Raw genomic sequence first — 27,065 nt, forward strand, 5'->3', positions numbered from 1 at the left:
TACTATTATCATCATCCAAGTCTTATAGATAAGAAAACCCAAAAGACAGTCAAGTAAGGTAATTTGCCTTAGGTCACATGGCTAGCAGGTGGTGGATCTAAGATCGAAACTAAGGCAGCCCAACTCTGAAGCTCATACTCTAAACCACTATATCATGGTACAGAAATTACATGTTTCTTCTTCCAACTAGAAAAAAATGCAGTCAAGGAAAAGCAAAAATACTCTACCAAAAAAAAAAAAAAAAAAAAACTGTGGCCCATATATAAATTAAACTAAAATATGAAATACTTTAGAGCAATAAGTAAATTAACAATGGTCATAACTATAACCTCACAGAAAGGGAAATGCATTTAGGACATAAACATTGACCTTGTAGTTAATAATACAGAAGTCGGGCCTGGCGATCTGCTTCCAAAAGGTCACAGCCTTGAAAACTCTATGGAGTGGTTCTACTCTGCACACGTGGGGTCACCATGAATTAGAATTGACTTAATGACAACTAACAAGAACAACATTTAAATACGATAATAAAACTACTGTTTATAGTTTTAACCTTTTATAATTAAAGCATAGGCCAAGCGCAGAAGACTTAATATGGCTTTGGAACAAAATGAAAAGCTATCAGCTTTGATAAAGGAATGTAAAAGCAGAGCTGAAAGAAGCTCAGAGGGAGAAAAAGGAAGGCAAGTGGGCAGCTGGGATCCTCACTTTACAAAGTGGGGGACAAGATAAACTGTTGGAAGTTGCTAGACCAGAGAATAGGGATTTAAGAATATTACTTTTAAGATTCAAATGTAGAGGAAACTACATGCAAGAGTTTAGGATATACATCTCCTATCATCTTTCTGAAGAAATTACTTGAGTAGAGTGAAATACCTGTAAAAAAAATTTTGAAACTGTGAAAGGAAGCATAGGTGGGAGGTGATAAAAGTAGACCAAAAGCCCATCTTATCTAGGGGGAAGTCAATATGTCATCTGAAATCAGTAAATCAAGAAAAAGCTGTATGAAGCCATTTATTTAGAGATTGTAGTTTAACACCTGAAAGAAGGAAGAACAGGTGAGGGGGGAGTGGGACAGGAGACGGGCAGTGGTGGGCAGAGACCTATTTTTCATCACTGCCCTTTTGATTTTGTTCCACATGCTCATAATTCTATGATTTAAAAATATTCTTTAAACCAAAAAATAAAGAAATTGAATTTCTAATTAAAAAGTCCCCCTAAAAGAAATTTTTAGGCTTAGATGGTTTCACTGAGGAATTCTACTTAACCTTTCAAGAATTAACACCAATTTTACACAGACTCTTCCAGAAAACAGAAGAGAAAGGTACACTTCTCAATTCATTTCATTATTGAGACTTTTATTACTCTGATACGTAACCAGATGAAGACATGTAATAAAAAGAAAAATACAGACCACTGTCTCTCGAATTTAGACACAAAATCTTCAACAATATATTAGATAACAGAATCAAACTGTATAAAAAGAAATAAACATCATGACTAAGTGGGTTTTATCTCAGGTGTGCAAAGCTGATTCAGCGCTCAAAAAATCAATGTAATCTACCGTATCATCAATCTAAAGAACAAAAATCATATAGTCATATTAATTGACACAGAAAAAGCATTTGACTAAATCCGACACAAATTTTCAGTAAGTCCGGAATAGACGGGAATTTACTCGATATTTATTATAAATAGCATCTACCAAAAACTTGCAGCTGACATCATACCTAATGGTGAAAGACTAAATATTTTTCTTCTAGAATTAGGAACAAAGCAAGAATGGCTGCTCTCTCAATCTTATTTGGCATATTACTGGAAGTTGTTAACCACCACAGTGAGTCAAGGAAAACAAAAAAAAAGGGCAGACAGATTAAAACCAGTTGCTTTTGAATCAACTAAAGGTGAACCCATGTGTGTCAGAGTAGACCTGTGATCCATAGAGTTGTCAGTGGCTAATCTTCCAAGGTATGCCTGGGTGGACTTGAACCTCCAGCCTTTTGGTTAATAGCCGAGCACCTTAGCTGTTTGTACCACCCAGAGATTCTGCTACAGATTAGAAAGGAAGAAATAAAATTATATTTGTAGGTGGTATTATTGTCTACATTGAAAATCCCAAGGAATCAGCAAAAGAAAAACAAAACCCTCATGTAGCTAATCAGTGAGTTCAGAAAGATCACAGAATACAAGATTAACACAAAAAATCAGTCGTGTTTTTATATATTAACAAGTAGTATGTAGAAACTGAAATTAAATAGACAATACTCTCATAATTCCTCAGAAGAAAATGAAATACTTAGACATACACCTAAAAAAGAAAAAAAAAGTGTACAGGTTCTGAATGTTGAAAATTACAAAGTGCCCATGAAAGAAATGAAAGATTACCTAAATAAATGTGGAGACATACTGTGTTATGGATTGAAAACTTCAGCAGAGTAAAGATGTCAGTTATTCCCGGATTGACCTTTTCGTTTAATGTAATTCCTATCAAATCCTAGCAAGGTTTCTTGTAGGCACAGACAAGTTTATTTTTAAACTTATGTGGACAGCCACAGGCCATGGAATAGGTCAAACAATCTTGACAATGTAGGAGAAAAAATCTTGAATAAAGTAGGCAGAATCACGGTACTCAATATTAAAGCTTACAATTAGCTACAGAAATCAGGGCAGTGTGGTATTGGTAGAGGGATAGAGACAATGATGAATGGAACAGAACAGATAACCTAGACTACTGAATTCTGACAAAGGTGCAACTCAGTGGGGGAAGGGTATTCTTTTCAACAAACGGTACTAGAGCGCCTGAACGTGCAGAGCCCCTCGTTTCTCTCCCTTCAAAAGAGAACTTCACCCTAAATTTCACACCTTATGCAAAAATTAACTCAAAATGGAGCATAGACTGCAATGTAAACATAGAACTGTAAAAAGTATTTTTGAAAAGTAGAAGAAATATCTTCAAGATCTGGGACTAGACAAAGAGTTCTTAGAGCTGATATCTAAAGCACAATTCATAAAAGAAAAATTGATAAATTGGACCTCATCAAAATTAAACATGTTTTTCCTGTGAAAGCCCATGTGAAGAGGATGAAAAGACAAGCTACAGACTGGGAAGAAGCTTGCAAAGCACATACTCAACGAAGCATTGTATCGAGAATATAAAGAACCCTCAAGATTCGACATTCAAAAACCAATCCAATTAGAAAACAGTTAAAAGACATGAAAAATGAAATGAAAAGTCATTTCACTGAAGAAGATACACAGATGGCAAATAAACACAGGAAAAAATGTTCAACATCCTTAGCTATCAGGGAAATGCAAATTAAAACCACAATGAGATATCATTAAACACTTACCAGAGTGACGAAAATAAAAAACAGTGACAACACCAGGTGCTGGCGAAGATGCAGAGAAACTGTATCACTCACACACGGCTGGTGGGAATGTAAAATGGTACACCACTCTAGAAGACAGTTGGGCATTTTCTTATAAAACTAACCATGCAATTACCATGCAACCCAGCAATTGTATTTATCCCAGAGAAATGAAAACTTGTACTCAAACAGAAACCGGTATGTGAATATTTGTAGCTGTTTATTTGAAATAGCCAAACTGGTATGAGCCCAGATGTACTTCACTGGGTGAATGGTTAAACAACGATAGTTCATACATACCATGGGAGCTATTCAGCTACATAAAGGACAAATTATTATACATGCAACAGGTTGGATTAATCTCCAGGGAATTATGCTGAATGAAAAAAGCCAACCCCAAAATATTACATTCTGTATGACTGCATTTATATAACATTTTTGAAATGACAAAATTTTAGAAATGGAGGATAGATTAGTGGTTGCTAGGTGTTAGGCACATGAATAGCAGGGTGCTGGGGAGGAGGTGGGTGTGGCTATAAAAGGGCAATGCCAGGGATCCTTGTGGCCTTGGAACTGTTCGGTATCTTGACTGTGGTGGAGGATACATAAACGTACACAGGTGATAAAACTGTATAGAAGACACACACACAAAATAGTAAGTAAAACTGGGAAATCCGAATAAAATCAGTGGAATGTATCAGTGTCAATATCTTGCTTGTGATATTGTACATTGTTGTTAGTTGCCGTCAAGTCAGTTCCGATTCATGGCGACCCTATGTGTGCAGAGTAGAACTGGCCCATAGGGTTTTCAAGGCTGTGACCTTTTGGAAGTAGATCATCAGACCTGTCTTCCGAGGCGATTCTGGGTGAGTTCGAACCGGCAAACTTTTAACTAGTACTCGAACCAATTGGGCCACTCAGTGACTCCTATAGTTTTGCAAAATGTTACCATCACAGAAAACTAAGCAAAACGTGTAAATGATCTCTCTGTATTACTTCCTACAACTGCATGTGAATCTACAATTAGCTCAGTAAAATTTCAGTTTTAAAAAAGTGAAAAATAAAAACTATCTGTCACAGAATGGTTATGTACCAAACAATCATCTTTGGCTTCAGGCAGCATCATTGCCATCATACAAGCCCACACACACACATTGAACATCCTCCCAAGCAAAAACAAGCCCCACCTGGGGCAGGCACATTCCCCAGACCTGGGCAGGGGCAGGGTGCTGCTGTTCTGCAGCAGGGCTTCTTCCCCACTGTCAGAGCCCTGCTCTGCAATCCCACTGGCCCTTTCTGCAGAATGCTTCTCTCGCTGTCTCCTTCCTGCACTCTATACAGGGTCAGAAGAGTTTCACTTCATCCAGCTCCTCTTTAGTCCCACTTGGGCTAAATTTATTCTCTTGAGGGTAGCTGAGCTGCTTCTGTCTCCTTCCACGTGTCCAGGAAGAATTCTTCAGAAAAATGGCTCCTCTTCTTTGTCTATAAGTTTCCTACTGCAGTCTTTCTGTTGATCCTTCCTCTTGGCATCTGGCAGCTGTAGGGCCCTTATTTACCTCTTTTGTTTCATGTTCCCTCTGCTCTGCAGAAGTGAAAGCCACTCTGCCTCCTCTGATGCACTTCCTCTTGGCCCCAAGCTAAGTTTTCATCCCTGGGCTAAGTTCTTCACTCTTTCCTCCTGCACAAACATAACAGAAAGTTCGTAAGTCATGGGATAATTACCAGAGTGCTTTGTAATGGTCTTATGCTAAATAGGAACAATTATCAGGAGGGCTGAGATTCTGGGGCTTTCCATCTCTTTCAACCTTGACATTAGTGAAGCGTTTAGCAATTATGGGTCTCACCTTCAGTCTGGACAGTTTAAATTGGCAGAATATTCCAGTGTATGTTGTATAGCTCCATTTTGGGATTTTAAAACATATTTAAAATTGCAAATGACTTCTATGCTGGAATATCAGCATGTAAATAAAATTAAATCAGATGCAATTGGAGCGGTTCCAGTTGAAGCAAGGACAGAGCTGGAAGCCTCCTTGCATTGGGCCTGCCCTTCTCTCTTCCTGGCAGCGCTCCTGCAGAACTGCAGGGCTCCATGGAACACTGACTGAAATCCAACAACCTGGGCCATCTTTGGGAGGGCCTTTCTGCTGGGGAGTTCCACAGCTTGTATGATAGTTTTGATTTTCACTTTGATTAGTTTGTTCCCTACTCTCTAAGAGCCCCTGGGTGGCGAGACTGCATGGGGTCACCATGAGTTGGAATCTACTCAACAGCAACTGGAAAATACACACACACAAAAAAAAAAAAACCCAGAACTCTCTGGCTGTATGAAGTGGTAGAGGGGAAATAGGATTCAGAATATGATAAATTTGTCATGAACCAGTTGACTCTGACTCATGGCAACCCCATGTGTGTCAGAGTAGAACTATGCTCCACAGGGTTTTCAGTGACTGATTTTTCAGAAGTAGACCACCAGCCCTTTCTTCCATGTCCATCTGGGTAGACTAGAACCATCAACCTTTGGGTTAGCAGCTGAGTGCTTTAACTATTTGCGCTACCCAGAGACTGTAAATTCCTCATAAAAAAAAATTAAAAAAACCATTGCCATTGAGTTGATTCTGACTCATAGCAACCCTATAGCAGTCACTTAAGAAGCAGTTTGATCAAAATTTGGTATTTACAGGCTATTTGGAGCCCTGGTGGCACAGTGGTTAAGAGCTCGGTTATTAACCAAAAGGTCAGCAGTTCGAATTCACCTTGGAATCCTCTCTGGAAACCCTATGGGGTAGTTCTACTCCATCCTATAGGGTCGCTATGAGTTGAAATCCACTCGATGGCAATGGGTTTGGTTTGGTTTTATTAGGACAAGAACATTGTTTGAACTTTTTTTTCTGTACAGAAAATTAAGATAATTATATGCCAGATTGTGTCTTAATCTGTTAGACTATTATTTGAAATGATGGTTGTATAAAGCAGCCCTTCCTTTGTAAAACTGCAAGTATCTATTAATGTTTTTCACAAACCTTGGAACAAAGTGCTTCTTCTCTAAGTAGTTATTGTCATTACAGACTTTCATGCAATTACAGCTGACTATACCATTTTCTAAATTAATGAAGGACTGTTTTTAATCTTTTCTACTTGTGGATGCTCTGTTCTCTTCAACGTGTCCTTTCAATTTAGATAATTTTTAAGTGCTATTACACTAGAGGGAATAAAAAACTGGACAAACTGTTCTCAATATTTAAGCCTCCTATTTAGAAATAACAAGGTCTTATTTCTGTTTGAAACATTGAGACCTGCTCTGTAGGAGGATTGGGTATAAGAGAGAGTAGATTCCATTCCTGTCCAAAGAAAAGGGTTCATTTTTTTGAAAATCAAGTTGTATGAATAAGGTAGGAAAGGGAAGGCAGTTAATATTGAAACAAAGCATTTGTTCCTAATCCAGAAGGCAAAAGAGAACTATTACAGTTTCTTATGGAAGAGTCAGACACAGAAGGAATGGAAGCGGCAATGGAGGCAAACTACAATAGTAAAATTTGGGACTATGTTATTTTAGAGTTAAAAATATATACAGAAGGAAGCATTGACCATAACATGCTGTATTTTAGGAAATATACCTTTCAGAGAAAAGCTGGCAAAAGAGAAATGTATCAAATAAATTTACTTGGTTGCGAGCAGCCACTGAGAGCTAACTAGCTGAAGCAGAAGAGAGTGCATTAGAAGGATGTTGAGGTCTCCCAGAATCAGTGTGAGGCTGTAAGAATAGCAATAGGCAGGGACCGAGAATGCTCAGAGGGTCAGCAGCAATAAATAAGCCATGGTCTATGTCTTTGCTGCTATAATAGAAATACCAAAATGGGTGGCTTTAACAAGGAGAAATTTATTTTCTCAGAGTTTAGAAAGTTAGAAGTCCAAATTCAGGGTGCCAGCTCTAAGGGAAGGCTTTCTCTGTCTGTTGACTCTCATAGAAGGTCTTTGTCTGTTTGAGCTTCTGTTCGTGGGCAGCCTTCATGTGGCTTGGTATCTCTCTTCCCCCATCTCTGCTTCTCTCATTTGCTTGTTTAATCTCCTTTATATCTCAAAAGAGATTGACTCAAGACACACCCTACGCTAATCCTGCCTCACTCATATAACAAAAACAACCCATTCCCAAATGGGATTATAACCACAGGCATAACCAAAAAAACCAAACACAGTGCCATCAAGTCGATTCCTACTCATAGTGACCCCATAGGACAGAGTAGAACTGCCCCATAGAGTTTCCAAGGAGCACCTGGCGGATTCAAACTGCCGACCCTTTGGTTAGCAGCCATAGCACTTAACCACTACGCCACCAGGGTTTCCACCGTAGGCATAGGGGGACACAATTCAATCCATAACATTTTACCCTTTCGTCCCCCAAAATTCATGTCTTTGCCACATGCAAAACACATCCCATCGCATCATTTCAAAAGTCTTAAATCTACTCCAACTACAAAAGTCCATCTTCTGAATCATCTAAATCAAGTATGGGTGAGATTTTAGCCATATTCCATCCTGGGGTAAAATTCTTGTTCATCTGTGAACCTGTGAAATCTATGCTACAAGTTTTCTGTTTCTGCAAAACAATGGTGGAACAAGCACAAGGTAGACATTTCCATTACAAATTGCAGAAATTGGAGGGAAGGAAGGGATAACAGGCACCAAGCAAGAAACCCAGCAGAAAAATTTACATTAGCTCTCAATGCTTGAAAATAACTCTGTGTTCTTTGGGGCTATCTTAGTCATCTGGTGCTGCTATAAAGGAAATATCACAAGTGGGTAGCTTTAACAAAGAGAAATTTATTCTCTCACAGTCTAGTAGGTTACGAGCCCAAATTCAGGGTGTCAGTTCCAGGGGGAGGCTTTCTCTCTCTGTCAGCTCTGGAGGAAGAACCTTGTCCTCAATGTTCCCATGGTCCAGGAGCTTCTCAGGCACAGGGATCTTGGGTCCAAAGGACACGCTCTGCTTCTGGTGCTGCTTTCTTGGTGGTATGAGGTCCCCCTGTCTCTCTGCTTGCTTCTGCCATTTATATCTCAAGAGATTGCCTCAAGACACAGTCCAGTCCTGTAGGTTGAGTCCTTCCTTACTAACACAACTGCCACCCATCCTCCCTTACTAACATCATAGAGGCAGGATATACAACATATAGGAAAATCACACAATACCAGGAATCAGGGCCCAGCCCAACTGATACACACATTTTTGGGGGGACATAATTCAATCCATAACAGGGACCATCTGGACAATGGCCCTGCCCTTCAGACTCTGGGTGTTGGCCATGCCCTCTGGATTCTAGTTGGAGGCGTCTCAGCCCTGGGCTTCAGCACCTTCCAGACCCACTGGGACAGCAATTTTGCTTCCTTGGCTTTGGTTGGCCCCATTCTCCTAGTCCATCTAAGTGGTAACCCCACCCCTTCGGCCCCAACCGGGACTGTTCTTCTGCCCCTTGGGCATGGCAGACCTGCCCCCTCAGTTTTGTTTGGTGGCCCCATCCCCCTGACACTCGTGAATGGCAGCCCCATACTCTGGAGCCAAGTTGGTGAAGATCTGTCTCTTTAAAACCCACCCTTTGATATCGAGGCAGCCGTGTTTCCTGTGCTCCTTCCAACAGTTCTGCTGATCTCTGGGTTGCTCCAGGGGTGGTCCTTTTCTTTTCCTGGAGGACAGCCAATGTAGCTTCTTTGGCCTTTTTCCTGCCTATAGAATACAAAGAGCCAGGCAGAGTTCTTGCCTTTCATTCGTTCTCTGTCCATTTCAGCCTAAGCTAATGGATTTTCTGCTGCGGTAGTTGGTTAGATTGATCAGTCACAGGCTTAATCTCTTTAACAAAAGATTGTGTAGCTACATACTTGAAAATTCTAGGACAAATGTGCTTAGTTTGTACAGCAGAGTTTTCCAAATCTTTAAGCTTTGTTTTCATTTTACACAATTCATTTTTAAGCCCATCTCTTTCCTCTCTTATTTTACCATAAACAGCAAGGAGAAACCATGCTTCCCCTTTAAGATCTTGCCTAGAAATTGCCTCAGCCAGATATCCAAGTTCATCACTTACAAGTTCTACCTTCCACCAAACATTTTAACATAATTCAGACAAGTTCTTTGCCACTGCATAAAGAGCATTGCCCGTCCTCCATTGACGAATCACAGTTCATCATTTCTTTTAAAGCCTTACCAGAAGCACATTTAACATCCACATTTCTAGCAACATTCTGTTGCTGGTGCTATATATATTCTCTAAGACCATAGAGAATTTCTCTATAGCTCTCCTAACTTTCTCTTGAACCTCTCACCAGAATTCCCTTAATTCTACCAAGAGTCTCTTCAAGGCAATCTAGGCTTTAACTCTTAAGCACCTCAAAACTCTTCCAGCCTCCAACCATTACCCATTTCCAAAATCACTTCCACGTGGTAGGTATTTGTTAGAGCAGCACCCTCACTTCTCAGTACCCAATTCTGTCTTAGTTATCTAGTGCTGCTATAACTGGAGGAAACCCTGGTGGCGTAGTGGTTAAGTGCTACGGCTGCTAACCAAGAGGTCAGCAGTTCAAATCCGCCAGGTGCTCCTTGGAAACTCTATGGGGCAGTTTTACTCTGTCCTATAGGGTCGCTATGAGTCGGAATCGACCCGACGGCATTGGCTTTTGGGCTATAACTGGAATACCACAAATGGGTGGCTTTAACAAACAGGAATTTACTTTCTCACAGTTTAGGAGGCTAGAAGTCTGAATTCAGGGCGCTGGCTCTAGAGGAAGGCTTTCTCTTTGTTGGCTCAGGTGGAAGGTCCTTGTTTGTCTTTCAGCTCCTAGGCAATTTCAATGTGGCTGGGCCTCTCTCTTCACTCATCTCCGCTTCTCTCACTTGCTTGTTTAATCTCTTTTGTATCTCAGAAGGAAATGACTCAAGACACACCCTACACTAATCCTGCCTCATTCACATAACAAAGACAACCCGTTACCAAATGGAATTATAACCACAGGCTAGGATTTACAACACATATTTTTGGGGGACACAATTCAGTTCATAACAGCCTTTTAGTCATGATCTGGTGAGCATGTGACCACCACTGTAGGGTTGCTATGAGTAGGAAACTACTCTATGGCAACTGGTTTGGTTTTTTACGGGTATATAATTCCCACTGAGAAGGCTAAAGTACAGAACGAGCTAATGGATGAGCCATCGAAGAGGTTACCAGAACAAGTAGCTGAGAAAGAAATGGGAAGGTTGATGGTAGAAGTTTAATGAGGGACAGAGAAAAATAAAAACTCCTCACATACCTAGTTTTGTCCCATCTCCTAGATCTTGGAAAGTGGTCGTCATATTAAAAAGGGCAAAGATGGTTAGAATGGAAAAAAAAAAAAAAAAAAGATCCAAAATAAGTGAGTAAATGGAAAAAGAACATCTACTTATTATAAAAGAACCCAAATCCTCAGCTTAGATAAATTACATGCCAGATCATTGAAGAAACTTGGAGATATGCTCAAGGAAACACTGTCAGTAATTTCTTAGAAAGTTGGTTGCAGATATATCAGAAGTAATTGGTTGGGCAGAGGCTGTCTGGATTTATAAAAAAGGTAAGATGACAGGTTATAGAACTACAGCTTGGTACAAAATTCTCAAGTGGGTTATTAAACAGAGCATTTGTGACATACAGATAAGAAAACTACCATATAGCATGGGTGTGCTAAGTCAAGTGAAGGTGACATTGTAGAAAGAGTGGAAGTCAGAAGACCTGAGCCTGTGCTGTCATTCTGTCAGTGAATGACTCTGTGGTCATGGGCAAAGCACTTAACTGCTTTGAGCTGCAGTTTCCTTATCTGGTATCATGGATTAAATTATGTCCCCCTAAAAATGTATGTATCAATTTGGCTGGGCCATGATTCTCAGTACTGTGTGGTTGTCCTCCACTTTGTGATTGTAATTTTATGTTAAGGAGGATTAGGGTGGGATTATAACATCCTTACTAAGGTCGCATCCCTGATCCAATGTAAAGGGAGTTTCCCTGGGGTGTGGCCTGCACCACCTTTTATAAGAGATAAAAGGAAAGGGAAACAAGCAGAGAGTTGGGGACCTCATACCACTAAGAAAGCAGTACCCGGAGCAGAGCGTGTCCTTATGACCCAGGATCCCTGTGCAGAGAAGCTCCTAGTCCAGTGGAAGATTGATGACAAGGACCTGTCTCCAGAGCTGACAGAGAGAGAAAGCTTTTCCCTGGAGCTGATGCCCTGAATTTGGACTTCTAGCCTACTAGACTACGAGGAGATAAATTTCTCTTTGCTAAAAAGCCATCCACTTGCAGTATTTCTGTTATAGCAGCACTAGATAACTAAAAGACCTGGGAAATAAGGTTACACCTAGATGTTTCATGTGACGTTTAGCCACAGAGACTCTATCAGCCCCAAGTGTACCAAATTTACCTCAATTCTTTTAATCAGTCCATCTGATGTTAAAAGAGCTGCCATTTATTAAACAGTACATCTATATTGGGTGCTTTTGTCATTGTCTTATTCTAGGACAGGTAGATATTAACCCATTTTTACAAATGATGAAATTGAGGCTCTGAGTGGTTAACTAGCAGATCAAATGAATGTTGTAGAGAGCGTATCTAGGTATCAGGGAATTAATTGATGAATCTTCCATGTTATTTTAATGGATAAAATGAATGTATGTAGAATGGATAGCACTATAGTGAGAAACCAAAAAAGCCAATCCTGTTGCTGTTGAAAAAACCCAGTGCCATCGAGTCAATTCCAACTCATAGCGACCCTATAGGGCAGAATAGAACTGCCCCATAGGGTTTCCAAGGAGCAGCTAGTGGATTCGAATGGCTGACCTTTTGGTTAGGAGCTTGAGCTCTTAACCACTTTGCCCCAGTGAGATATATTTTTATTTATTTGGGTAGTTATACCTAAAAGTTTGATTATGGATCCATGTCCACTTCATGGAAGGTTTTTTTCTCGTGTCCCTTTGATTCTTCCTCTCCCGTTTCCTATCCAACATTTTTTTTCAACTATTTGGTTGAAAGAATAGAAGAAATTCTGATCAAGTTTGCAAGTAAACTCGGCAGGAATCTCTAGATGGATAATTTATTCATGTGTTCATTTATTCTATTGTATTATCCAAAGCAGGATTTGAAGTAAGCTAATTCATTGACAGAATAATCAGTATTCAGACACAGTGGAATATATTAACATTAAAAGTAAATCCCTGCACTTTAGCATCTAAACTATCTTGCTGGTCAAGAAACAGCCTTGAGATTTGAGGAATTGGAACTGAGTATGGGAGTGGGTGGGACTGGCTCTTGGGTTGCCATGTGGAGCTTCCAAGAAGATTAGAAAGGAGTATCTAGGGTGATATCTAAATACAATTTTTCCCCCTTAGTCACAAAATGAGAGGCAAGGGAATCTTGAGTTAACAGAAAATTCTTTTAAATGGCCATAGAGTTTTCATTGATTTCAACAGAAGCCAACCATTTGCAAAATCTGACACAAAATGCTGATATAAACTTTAGTTATAGTCTCAGAAGAGTATGTTCATACCCAGGTGCCATGGATTGAATTGCGTCCCCCCAAAATATGTGTCAGTTCGATTAGGCCATGATTCCCAGTATTGTGTGGTTGTCCTCCATTTTGTGATTTTCCTATGTGTTATAAATCGTAATCTCTACCTGTGGTTAAAGAGGATTAGGGTGGGATTGTAACAGCCTTACTAAGGTCACATCCCTGATCCAATATAAAGGGAGTTTCTCTGGGGTGTGGCCTGCACCACCTTTTATCTTACAAGAGATAAAAGGAGAGGGAAACAAGCAGAGAGTTGGGGACCTCATACCACCAAGAAAGCAGCACTGGGAGCAGAGCGTATCCTTTGGGCCTGGGGTTCCTGCATGGAGAAGCTCCTAGTCCAGGGGAAGATTGATAATAAGAACCTTCCTCCAGAGCCAACAGAGAAAGCCTTCCCCTGGAGTTGACGCCCTGAATTTGGACTTGTAGCCTCCTAGACTATAGAGAATAGATCTCTTTGTCAAAGCCACCCACTTGTGGTATTTCTGTTATAACAGCACTAGATAACTATGACACCAGGGAAGTAATATGATCCTATAGTTGCTGACTTGGCCAGACCAGCATCTTGAGTACAGTGGCTTCCCTTTTGGGCCATGTAGTTACCAATGGGAGAAAGTCCAACAGAGGGTGTTCAGGGAATTGAAAGGCTAATAAATCATGTCAAATGAAGAACAACTGGGGCAACTTGTTATGTTTAGCCTACAGAAGACAAGAGTTAGAAGTAACATGAAAAGCATCTTTCAAATATATGAGAGCTGCTATTTAGAAAAGATAGTTTTTGTTTGTTTGTTTTTTTCTGAGATTCCCCAGAAACTAAAAGAAGTTGTTGGAGTTTTTGGAAAGCACCATTTCCAATTAGATCCTCCTTTTTTGAGTTATTGAGGCATGTTTAGAGGTTCAGAGCCTCCTTATCGCTCATTCTCTTCAAATCAATGAATATTATTAAGGGCCTACTATGTGCCATTCTAAGTGTTTGGAATACATCATAATGAAAACAAAGAAAAATCCCTGCTCTTGGGGCACATACATTCTAGAAGTGTGGGGAGACCTTTAACAAGCAAATAAAAAAATTCAGTAAGTCATGTAGCATGTTAGAAGGTAAAAGAGTTAGGAACAAAGAATGAGAGGTGAGAAATGAGAGGAGCTGGAAAAAGGACGAGGCAGGCTGCAATCATAAATATGGTGATCAGAATCACTGAGAAGGTGACATTTAGACAAAAACTCCAGGCAAGGTGGTGAAGGAGTTATCTTGGGAAGAGCATTCTAGGCAGAAAGAAGAGCCATACAAAGGCTCTAAGGTAGGGTATGCAAGTAAGGAGGTCCTCACTGGAGGTATTTAAAACAAGCTTGGAAGAGCATCTGAGAGAAGGTGAAGAATGTATTTCCCTTTTTGGTGAAAGCTTGGACTACATGACCTCTGAGACATTTCTCAACTTTTTACATTTTCTGGTCTTATGATTCTCTTATAGTTAGGAATAATTAATTTGGGACAGGTTGAATTCAAGAGCAGAGATGGCAGACCAGGGTTCATAAACCCAAATGGTGAAGGAGCCAACAAAGATTATGAAAACTTTTAAGTACTGGCAATGCATTAAAATGTTTTTAAAAAATATGTAAACCAAATAAAGCATGTTTGTAGGCCAAATCTTGCCTGAGGCCCATAAGTTTGAAACCTTTGAGCTAGAGAAAGTGAAATCAGCTAAGAGACAAATGGTGTAATCTAGATACAAAGTCTTGGACAGGGAGTCAAAGAGGGATAATAAGAAAAGGAGATCTCTGGGGATCTTTAATGAGAATTATTCCTTTGTTGTGATTTGAAAGGGAACCAAAAAGGGAGAAAGAATTAAAGATCACTGTGGACTTTAGACCCTGGGAGACCAGTTCACGCTGACTGCTCTTCTCGTGCAAAGGTCACATTTATTTTTATTTTTTTGCCTATGCTGACTTGTGGAAACCCTGGTGGCGTAGTGGTTAAGTGTTACGGCTGCTAACCAAGAGGTCGGCAGTTCAAATCCACCAGGTGCTCCTTGGAAACTTTACGGTGCAGTTCTATTCTGTCCTGTAGCATTGTTATGAGTCGTCATCGACTTGACGGCAACAGGTTTGGCTTGGTTGATTTGTGCAGACTTGTGCTACAAGTCTCATTGTCTTATTATACATAATTAAACATCTTTTAGAAACTTAGAATCCAATCAGAGAGAGAAAATATTAGCCAATATAACCTTTAATTATTTTGTCCTTATAATGTAATTACAGTCATAAAACTTTTAAAGAAAACCAAACCTATTGCCATCGAGTTGATTCCTACTATAACGACCCTATAGGACAGAGTAAAACTGCCACATAGGGTTTCCAAGACTATAATCTTTATGGAAGCAGACTGCCATGTCTTTCTTCTGTGGAGGGCTGGTGGGTTTGAACCGCAGACCTTGTGGTTAACAGCCAAGCTCTTAACCACTTTGCCACCAGGGCTCCCTAACTTTTGAAGAGAGGCACAGAATTAACTGTGATAATTACAAAGAGATAGATATAACTTTTATTCTTTTGATGTATGACTTGTTTTATTTCCTTACTGCAGGTGCCTTCATTTGCAAGATGGTGCCATTTGTCCAGTCCACTGCCATAGTGACAGAAATTCTCACTATGACCTGCATTGCTGTGGAAAGGCACCAGGGACTTGTCCATCCTTTTAAAATGAAGTGGCAATATACCAACCGAAGGGCGTTTACAATGCTAGGTGAGGCCCTTGGCTGTTCCAGTGTCAGTGTTAATGCCGTTCTCCATTCCAGGAAAAGAGAATTTCTTCAAAGAGAACCATGTTTACAGATGACAAGGGGATCTTCTTGTCTACCTTATAAGCAGCAGGGTATAATTCGACGATTTCCCCACTTTCCCCCGACCTCATCCCATCTCTCCTCTAGGCCTACTACAGCACTGAAAATCTCTAATTTCATATTCATGTCTTGGGTTTAAGTCTTAAACTTTTAAGCATCACTTTCAGCTAAACTGAAATAACTCATCAGTGGCACATTGCCACATGAAGATTCATTAAATTAGTAAATTGCCATCCTGAAATAAGAAGGCTGTAAGCTAAGATAAAGAGAGCAAGTAAATTTTGATGAGGGAAGAGAGGAGCACAGGACCACCAAGTGGCAATCCTGGTGGGGGGACACAATAGCAGAAGGCCATGGGCTGCATGAGAGCACAGTGCTGGAGAAAGGTGCCTGACAAAGACAGATTCTACCTACTTCATAATTTTGCTGCAGACAATCTTGACTCCTCAGTTTGCTGTAACTGTCCCTGGTCAGCAGGTCATGATGAGCATGCACCCAGTGATAAATGATAAATTTGCAGCTAATGGCTACCCAAAAAAACCCAGTGCTAGCACAGTTAAATGGAAGTTTCTCTATTCAGTAACTATAAATGAGCCATTTAAAACCTTAATGGGCTTCACAGTGGTTCAAATTTATTAGAGCTAAATAATCAGAGGTATAGTAAACACCTAAAGTGGTAATCCAAGAAAGCAATTTTGACTAACATCTCACTTGAGAGGAATTGACTATTTATTTCTAGTTTAAGAGTTTCACCAGCATTGGATCATGGAATTACAAAAAGAACCCCTGAAGGTTTTGCAATGCTAAACTCATTTAAAATAGTTTGAAATGAATAGATAAATCAATAGGGGGAAAATTCATTAGCTTTACTTGGTTATTTTTAAATTTATGTCACATCTTCTCTACAAAGAATTCAAAGATCTCTTGGCTTTTAATAATTGACGTTTTTCCAACATCAGAACATTTGAAAACAGTGCTTGGGTGTGGAAAGAAGGTAAAGAAAGGAATACATGGAGGAGGGGCGTTATTAAAAAGGAAGGAGAAGTGGAGGGAGTCTCAACATCTGAAAGAAGAGTTGATAATAAGCAGTCAAGGCAGATCCTACTCAAAAAAAGTCACTGGAGACAGGGAAGTTTTTACATAAAATTGACTCATCTCCCCACATGGGCGTTTGTACAGTGTTGCCTGACATCTCCCTCCATCTCTGTTGTACCTTGAACCAGCCTCATCAATTATCGTGTCTGTCAAGCCCCTCACCTCCTTGTAGCTGAAGCTTTCTTGCTCAGAAGTGGTCCCAGATTGTGTCAGAAATGTACATCTAACCTTCATGCAGCTTTCATCTCTGAGGAGTGAGGAGACAGGGACCAAGGAGTGTTGGCAATGACCTAAACCAGTTAGAGTCAGTTCTTCCAGAATTGGTACTAAAGATTGGAAAAATGATTGGACATAAGATAACTAGAATAGAATAAATGTATAAACCCTGCTGGCGTAGTGGTTAAGTGCTACAGCTGCTAACCAAAAGGTCGGCAGTTTGAGTCCACCAAGTGCTCCTTGGAAACTCTGTGGGGCAGTTCTACTTTGTCCTATAGGGTTGCTATGAGTTGGAATTGACTTGATGGCAACAGGTTTGGTTTTTGGTTTTTATATGATGATAAAGATTTTATATATATGTATATATGCATATACGTGTGTGTGTGTATATATATGCAGCCCTGGTGGTACAGTGGTTAAGTGCTCAGCTACAAACCAAAAGATTGGTGGTTCTAACCCACCAGCTACTCAGTGAGAGGAAGGTGTGGCAGCTTGCTTTCATAAAGATTACAGCCTTAGAAACCCTATGAGGCAATTCTACTCTGTCCTACAGGATTGCCATGAATTGGAATCAACTCGATGGCAATGGGTAATATGTATATTAAGGAGCCCTGGTGGCAAAGTGGTTAAGAGCTCAGGCTGCTAATCAAAAGGTTGGCAGTTCAAATCTGCCAGCTGCTCCTTGGAAATCCTGTGGGGCAGTTCTACTCTGTCCTATAAGGTTGCTATGAGTTGAAATCAACTTGACGGCACACAACAGCAACAGCAGTTTGGAAACCCTGGTGGTATAGTGGTTAGGAGCTATGGCTGCTAACCAAAAGGTTTGCAGTTCAAATCCACCAGATGCTCCTTGGAAACCCTATGGGGCAGTTTTACACTGTCCTATAGGACCGCTATAGGGTCACTATGAGTCAGAATCAACTCAACAGCGAAGGGTTTGGTTTTATATATATGTGTGTGCACACGCATGTGTATATATACACAGAGAGACAGACAGAATGGTCAATGTGCCCCTAGAACTATCTTGGCTCATGATGACTTTCTATAGCCAGTTTCAGTGCGTGTGCTTTTTTTTCTTTAAAATAATGAACCTCAATTTTCTTAGGTGGCGTAAATGAGTCTCAGTTCCTATAAACCCAATAGAGAATGGTTCCACCCAATACAGAAAGAACAAACAGAGTTTGAGCCGAGTAATTTTTCCCAAGATCGAAGTTGAGGCTCTTGGTTTTGGCCTCTTCCCATTCTGTTAAGGCTCATAGGCTGAAATGGTCCACAGTAGTTTCTCTCAGTTTTCCTTGCTAAGGGCACATTATTAAAGAAATTCCTTTCAACAAGTTCATGAAGGACAAAGAGTTTTGAAAGAGCGCCGTGGTTTCTGTTTATAGGTATTTGTTTTGTAAATCAGAAAATAATGCCTGGGTTTCATCTTCTGGGCAATGAGACATTGTTAAAGACTTTTAAGCATTTAAAACATGTTTTAGGAAGACCATTCCAGGGTGTTGAACGAATGAAAGTGAGGACCTGTGAGGAGACCACTGCACTGTTCCAGGGTAGAGACAACGGGGTATAATGAATATAGAGAGTCTTTGTGGTTACAGTTCTAAGCACAAAACATTTTGCTTAGATAAGTTGCATTCTGATGATTTTAACTTTCTTACAGGTGTGGTCTGGCTGGTGGCAGTCATTGTGGGATCACCCATGTGGCACGTGCAAAGACTTGAGGTATACTTGGGGCTGGGATTGATAGTATTTTTTGAGATGTTTTCCCACGTCTCTTAATTATAACCACTTCTTTCCTGAAAGAGAATTACCACACGTTTGTATTAGATCTCAGTTATTTCACTGACGATCTTTCAAGTAGATTAAAATAAATTTTTTCTTTTGCTTTATCTAGCTCTTCTTTGATTTCATATTGTTAAGATGTTAATGCTTGAATTAAAAAAAAAAAAAGTATCAGGTTCACTTTCTATCTTTTTCTGCCAGCTGAGGATGCTTTTCTTAGTGTCCTTCAATGTCTTGTTACATTTTAAGATACAGGTTGTTCTAGATTTTGCTTATAAGCCACATAAAAAAATTGTGATTATCTACTTATTAGTTGATTCTCCTTTGTAAGTCCTTTGTTACCTGCCTCCCATTCATCAACAAATTTGATTTTGAACTGGAAACCATGTCAGGGAATCATTTTATTCAACCTCTGTCCTTCCATCACACCTTGTCAGATAGTTCCAGCTTTGCTTGGTGATTTACAGTGAAGGAGACCTCTGTGCTGCTTGTGGGCATTCCTGTCTGTCCATTGGGACATACTTTAGTGTGTCATGCATAGGTGATCTGGCACCGTACCCTGTAAGATATTTTTTAAAACTATGTATCTCTTTGTCCCTTTTTAAATTGACATAGGCAAATATGAAACTTGACTGGGCATGCAGTGTCCATTATCAAGGCTATTCTATAAGTGATAAGGTAAGAATTAATGCAATGAAAGGTTGGCTGTTCGAGTCCACCCAGAGGCACCTTGCAAGAAAGGCTTGGTGATCTACTTTAAAAGAAAAAGATAACCCATTGAAAACTCTGTAGAGAAGAGTTCTACTCTGACACACATGGGGTTAGCATGAGTCGGAATCGACTTTACTGGAACTGTTTTTTTTTTTTTTTGATTGGTTATAAGACAAGAATATATTTAAAAAGCAAGTTAATTGTTCATGTAACTGGTATATTGAATGAGTTGGACTTGATTAGCACGAGCAGAAAGCAGCTTAGTTCTATCCCTTGCTAGCTATAAAAATGCAATCTAAAGACTTTCCAGCCCTGCCCTGTGGATGAAATCCCATGGATGAAACTTGTCAAGTCCTATAAATTTACTAGTCACTCAGATAACAAAATTCCTCTAGTCACTTTCAGTCATAAGAACAGTGTTAGTCCCATTATTAAAATGCCCAATCCAATGTCTTGATCACATAAGTCCATCCTCTCAGTGAATTTAAAATTTCTCCCTTTCTCCAGCTTGAGTCTTGTTTACACCAGAGCCTGCAATGTGGAGAGGGGTCCTGGTTGGTTTCTTCTCTGCTTCCTTGCCTTGCATTTCTCTTTCTCCACTTCTCCCTTCGGTTAACTGGCTCTGGTTCCTCAGAAGCTGATGATGAGAATGATGGAGAGGAAGGGCAGATGTTCTTTGTATTGGTGCCGTCTGGGTATGGCCATTTCCCACGATTGAGCCTTTACTTCACGGGTTTCTCAACTGTGGCATCACTGAGGCCTCCGATTGCCACTCCTTCCCCATGGGGGTGCTTCTTAGCCGGCTGCTCATGAAGACTCATCAACTTCCACACACAGCTTTATGTTGCTAGCTTTTTTCTGTTGGCTGAGACTGTCCTTATCTCCAGCAGGAAACCATTCAGATGGAGCCCTTTCAAAATGCCCAACCCATTTATCCTTTGTGGGTCCCATTCTTGACCCATAGAAAACAGGGAGATTTGTCAATTTTTTTATATAAAAAATTATTTTATCATAGGCTTTAAATGTATTTTAAATATATAACTCACTTGGTTTGTAGAAAATGCCATATAATCTGTCCAGCAAAGCCAAGCCTCACTGTGAAACACAAGCAAATCAGATTTTCCTTCTTCGAGGAAAAAGTCCTATTTCACTTCTCAAATAGAATAAATGCATTAATATGAATCCCCATGACCACTTTCTCACTCCTAAATTCTGTATGAGAAGTGGAGAGAGAGAGAGAGAGAGATCTTGTAAGGAGCCTGAATTTCTCACCTAGTGGAAATAAAGCAACGCTGTCTTCAATGTTTCTCACAGATGCTCTCTTTGCTTTGCTCCCACTTGACTGTCTCTCTTAAGAGTGACGTATTTGACAACTTTCAGGTGATGGAAATGATGAGATGGTTAAATTAAAATTGTCATCACTTCTGCCCCCTCACTGTATAAAAAATGAGAATCTTTTACCTGCCAATACCTGCTGGAATACCTTGTTTCTGTCAGGCTTTGCCCTGAATAGAAAACGTATCAGGCATAGGAAAGCACAAAGCCAGTCATAGGTTTATGGTGTCTTGATCAAAGAAGGCTCCACTAATATCAGTAATTTGAACTGCCTCTTTCCTTGGTGCCCCGGAGTAAGATTTGGGTTGGGTGAGAGAGAGGGCTTTTGTAAGTTGGGAGAAGGGTGATCTGGGGAAGTAACCTTTGCCTGACGTAGGCACTCTCTCAGGCGGTGGGATTTTGGAGAACTGTACCTATGGAAGTAGAGGATCTGGAAGTGATTCCCATAAAACCATCTCAGCATACCCTTGGGAAGTCTTTGCTTGTCTCTAGAGGCACATGAACCTTTTTGAAGGTTCTTCCTTACCTCTTGCTTTCAGATGTGGCAATACATGGCCTGTGGTGGCTGGCCGTTGTAGCCTCCCACTACATGGAATCAGGATGAATTGCATTTTAACATTTCCAGGGAGTTTGGATCTTGAAATTATTTTTCAATATGTGTTATCATTCGTAGTTGTGTTTGTAAATAACACGTAGATCAGAACTTAACTTTTCTTACCTTTGGTGAGTATACTGAAAAGCTTTCCCCGTACTCATCTGGCATTGAAGACTGGTGATAAAATTGGCTAGGAGTGTAGGCAGAACTCTAAGATGTAAGTATTTTCTATCTAGAAAGTTCCAGAGTGACCAAAATGTTAATAGTTTTGATAAATTCTCTCATTCTTATTCATGTTACCCAGAAAAGTGAGATGTGAATGGACTTAAATATTTAGTTTGTTTTTGAAATGAATCTTTATTGGCATTTGTGTGATGGTATCCAACAGCAACAGCATTTGTGTTATTATTATTAATATTGTGATTAATGATACTTTTGAACTCATAAGAAGACTAATCTGTCAGAAATGGTATGAGTAAATCAGCATCATTTTTCTACAAAACATATAACTCTCAAGGGCTTATAATTGAGTCCGACTATTTCTAGGATAGTAGTTGGAATCCCAATTTCTAATTTGTCTCAGAATCTGAAAGCTACCAAAACTGATTGCCATCAAGTCAATTCCAACTCATAACGACCCTATAGCTACCAGTTGTCTTTTTAATATCTTTCCAAGCAATGTGATCATTGCAGTATGAAAGTCTGATACCTTGCCAAAATTTGCCTCTTCAATAATTGAGGAAGCTAGATGGCCTAACATTAAACTAGCTAGAACGCAGTACAAAATATTTTGCCACGCATACTCTGGCATTTATTATGCTCTTTCATCCAACTGAAGACTTACAAATGTAGTGAAAATAAAAGTCGAGAAAGATAAATGAAATTGAATAGGCTATGGACTTAAATTTCATTTAAGACAGAAAAGAAAATGTAAAACTCTTAAGAACTCAAGCAGTTGAACAGAAAAGCCATACTTTGCAGCAAAAGGACAGTTAATATTATATCTCATTTGAAATACATACTAGTGGTAAAATTTTAAGGACTTATAAATACTGCATTACCATCATGCTGGGCTGCTTTTTGTTCTTTTGACTCTGAGTACTACTTTTCTAACTAAACTATTCTTATTTTCAAGATTAAGTATGACTTCTTATATGAAAAAGAACATGTCTGTTGCTTGGAAGAGTGGACCAGCCCTGTGCACCAGAAAATCTACACCACTTTCATCCTTGTGATCCTCTTCCTGCTGCCCTTTATGGTGATGCTGATCCTGTACAGTAAAATTGGTTATGAACTTTGGATAAAGAAAAGAGTGGGGGATGGTTCGATGCTTCGAACCATTCATGGAAAAGAAATGTCAAAAATAGTCAGGTCCGTTTAAAAGAAAAATTCATCTCTGTTTAAAATACTGTTAAGTAGTTGTTCTGAAACTTACAGTAGCCAGGGATCCCAGAGTTCCTTGCTAATTTGGTCAAGCCATCATTTGTAATTTACAGTTAGGGCTTGGGTTGACCTTAAACTTTTGAAGTTATATGTGTGGTAGGAAGAAAAAGCAAGACCACCAGCACCCACTTCAAAGGGGAAATTACTGTTACAGAGACAAACTTATTTGGAATTTAGAAAATTGTTATATTTTCATCTGTATGTAAATATGGCCTGGTAGGAACAGCTGTGAGCTGGTGTCAGGATCTGGTGGTCTTTGGGCTCTATCCTCTCTACCACCCATAGCCACATGATGTCCCTCTGTCTGCCTGCTGCCCAGGCTCCTGGTTTCCTCACACATATGAGGGAATAAAGTAACATCCATCCTTACTACCTCCTGCCCAGGTTTGATGGGAGTGAGGAGATGATATATGTGAAAATTCTTTCCAAAGTAGAGCATGCTTGCTTTAAAGTGTATTAGTCATATTTTTTTTTTTACTGAGATGTTTGCTATAATATTTATTCATTAATAAAAATAGTTACTTTAAAACAGAATTTACTGCTATAGTGCTTATAGTTCATATGGTTTATTTTATAATCTACACTCAGTGGTTATTAAAAAACAAACAAAACCCTATTTGGAGAAGTCTAGATTTGGTAGGATTCTTATAATTTCTAGTGCCTTGTTTGTACAAAGAAATCATCCCTCTCATTGTGACAGTCTGGGGCCCCTAAACTTTTCAGCACTTGGGTTTTTAAATTGCTGACTTAGCTCTCCCACTCAACCATGTTGAAATAAGATACAGTGAGTGTGACTTTTTTGTAAACCTAATGTACTATGCAAATGTAGTGCTCTTGGAAATGCTAACCTTCATTACAGGATTAATGGAGAAAACAAGTTCAAATTTGGGAAAATCATGTTATTTAGATATTTAATAAAGGATTGCATTTTAAATTCTATCCTGCGGGCCTCCTGTATTTCATAAATATTGATGTTTTGCTATCAAAAGCGTGAATGCTTTTCAGTGTAAAGCAAATTAAGAGCTTATGCACTGGAGTTAGACTGCTTACCTAAATTCAAACTACATCCCTAACTAGTCATCTGACTTTGCAAATTACTTAATCTTCTCTGTGCCTCAGTTTCTGCATCTGTCAAATGGCTTTTTGGGAAGATTAATGACAAATTCCATGCCAAGCGTTTAGCACAGTGCCAGACCCATAATTAGCACTCAGTTAATGTTGACTCATGTTATTATTTTGTTCAGTACAGTGCTTTCCAGGTCACTCGTTTTGAGAGCTTTTATTTCCTTTTTTTTTTTTTTTTTTATTACCTTCTAGCTTCGTAAGTATGTTTATAATATGAGACCTAGGGGGATGTGTGTAAAATCCATGGGGAAAAGATGATAATCAGCCTGCAATTAACCTATTGTGAACTGCATGAGTATTTAAAAAAATTATGGCTGAGAGGTCCAGGCTCAAACTTTATTTAATAGCTTTGCTGTCAATTTGACACATTTTCCAAGGAGAAGTGAACCAATACAGTATATCTCCTATGGGTCCAGGAAGAAGAAGCGAGCTGTCATTATGATGGTGACGGTGGTGGCTCTCTTCGGTGTGTGCTGGGCGCCTTTCCATGTTGTTCACATGATGATCGAATACAGTGAGTACTTGTCATTCTTAATTAAATGGAAGTTCTAGTTCATTTCCTGCTAGTATGGATAATGAATCATGGGGCAATCCAACATTTAATATGCTTCTTTCACATTTTCAAGACCACCAGATCATTACGTGGTATACAATTATGTACTGCTATGACTGGATCTTTAATAATTACAGAAGATGAAGAAAGCTTTTGAGATTCTTCTCCTGTGCTATTCCCTCTGACTTCTTAGCTCATTTATAAATTGGGAGAGATGTGACATCCGTGAGTGTCCCCTTATTTAAGCACCTTACTCAAACCTAGGATTTCAGTCAGATATCCAGGCACTTAACATGGTTCTCATTATGATAGGTATCACATAGGAACATTTCAAAAGGAACCACTTCTGCCAGTTTACATGAAGCTTGGAGTTACCAAGTTGAGATCCAATGACCCCCCAAAAGTGCCAGGCACCAGGCTATGCCCTTGTAAGCCTAGATTCCCTGAGAATGAAAATTCATTACAGAGGTTATTTTTATTCAGACGTCAGATGCCTCTCCCCAAAATGGCCTTGAGCATTATTCACACCTTTAGCCACTGTACCAGCGTAAGTCTTAAGTAAAGACACTTGATGAGCAGAAGTTCTATGTTTTATTAAAAACAAATATGCAGCCTAAAGCATTACTTTATTTCAGGCAATTTTGAAAAGGAATACGATGATGTCACAATCAAGATGATTTTTGCTATCGTGCAAATCATTGGATTTTCCAATTCCATCTGCAATCCCATTGTTTATGCATTTCTGAATGAAAACTTCAAAAAAAATTTCCTGTCTGCAGTTTGTTATTGCGTAGTACAAGAATCCTTATCTCCAGCACAAAGGCGTGGCAGTTCAGGACTGACAATGACGCAGAAGAAAGGAAGGTTTTCCCAGAGAGAGGTTCTGGTAGAGGAGACCAAAGGGGAAGCCTTCAGTGATGGCAACATTGAAGTCAAACTGTGCGAACAACCAGAGGAGAAGAAAAATTTCAAACGACATCTTGCCCTGTTTAGTTCTGAACTTTCTGGGAATGCTGCCCTAGGCAGTGGGCGCTGACTGTAATGGTGCCTTCATGAGTGATGCCGCTCCCATTTGAATCTGGACAGAAAATTGTTTTGAACAAAGGACAGAGACTTTTTTTTAATTCTTAAAATGAGGACAAGAAGGAAACTGAAATCAATTTTCCATAAAAATGGCATAATACATGGAAATAAAATTTTGAAAAATTAGTTAGTAAATGGTTCCTTGCAGGTTATAAAAACATGGTCTATGTATATTTTTTATCTTGCACAGAAATAAATGTTCTTGGCTGTCAGTTTCCCCCCATACAGTCAATGTAATTAATGTATCTTTCTGTGTGTTGCTAAATTGGACAAGAAAGTAACTTTAAAATTATATTTTCTTTCTTTAATAAGTTTAATAGTTTAACAGTATGATGAAACAGTTACTGCACTATCAAAGTTAGGTGATACAGTCACAGATGAGATCTGTGCCATATCATAAAGTCAAAGACGTTGGAGAGGCATCCAAGTGATAAATTAATGAGACTTAGCTGGGTTTGAGCTTATAGCTCCGCCAGTTGCTGCTGCTATAACGACTGGCAAATCATTTAACACCTTGGAGCCTCCATTCCATCCTGTGTAAACTGGAGGAGATATCTCTTATACTTCATGGAGTTGCTGTGCGAACAAAATGAAACATGGGTGGGAAAGCACTTTGTATCGTAAAGCACCTTCAAGCTCTGAAGCATCACCATAGCTGTTTCAAGATACACCTTCTGTTCCCTTTTACTTTCTCATACTTAGTTTTTAATGTATTTTTCTAATCCAGAGAAGGTTTCTGGGATCCTCACTTGTGGGTTGACTGTGATATATTTAAGCAAATTTAACTACCTTACATATTTATATTTTAATCCCTTTATACTCACTGCCACATCTTTCTCCAGAGGAGCAGCTGGTGGGTTCAAACTGCCTACCTTTCAGGTAGCTGCCCAGCACTTAGTCATTAAGGTACAGGCATTTAATATAACATGTGTGCCAATGTAGGCATGGAGGAAAAAGAGAAATGAAACTGGTATTGGGAAAAAAAAACTGTCAATATGATACAGGAACGGAAATAAAACAAAGAGAGGGAAACTCATGATTTTCTCTGTGCTGAAGTGTATTAATTACGGGTTATTTATGTAAACTGCCAACATGTTATGCCTGGTTAACCTGTAGCCAGGCAATGATTATCATTAAATTATTAAACCATTACATATGAGTCAGATTCACTGTTTTGGGTCATCCTTTCTCAATCAGCAACTCTTTCTGAATGTTGTATACACATGCTTCAAATATGACTAAATGAAAAGCTATTATCGACGATTTCATTATTAAGCTTTAGTTTTAAAAAAATTCCTATGCATTGCAGAGCTTGATATAAAAAAAATTTTTTATGTATTAGTCAATAA

General features: G+C 39.3%; 1 protein-coding gene across 1 annotated transcript in view; it reads left to right on the forward strand.

Moving 5' to 3' along the window:
* Nucleotides 1–25,669, forward strand: part of QRFPR (pyroglutamylated RFamide peptide receptor) — a 64,585-nt gene extending 38,916 nt beyond the window's left edge. Inside the window, exons 2-6 of the mRNA XM_003410502.1 lie at nucleotides 15,523–15,681; nucleotides 18,750–18,811; nucleotides 22,648–22,883; nucleotides 24,497–24,594; nucleotides 25,269–25,669. Coding sequence (XP_003410550.1) covers nucleotides 15,523–15,681; nucleotides 18,750–18,811; nucleotides 22,648–22,883; nucleotides 24,497–24,594; nucleotides 25,269–25,669 — 956 coding nt within the window. The remainder of the gene's footprint in view (nucleotides 1–15,522; nucleotides 15,682–18,749; nucleotides 18,812–22,647; nucleotides 22,884–24,496; nucleotides 24,595–25,268) is intronic.
* Nucleotides 25,670–27,065: the final 1,396 nt, after the last annotated feature.

Source organism: Loxodonta africana, chromosome 5 (genome assembly GCF_030014295.1).
Source record: "Loxodonta africana isolate mLoxAfr1 chromosome 5, mLoxAfr1.hap2, whole genome shotgun sequence".
Classification (NCBI taxonomy): domain Eukaryota; kingdom Metazoa; phylum Chordata; class Mammalia; order Proboscidea; family Elephantidae; genus Loxodonta; species Loxodonta africana.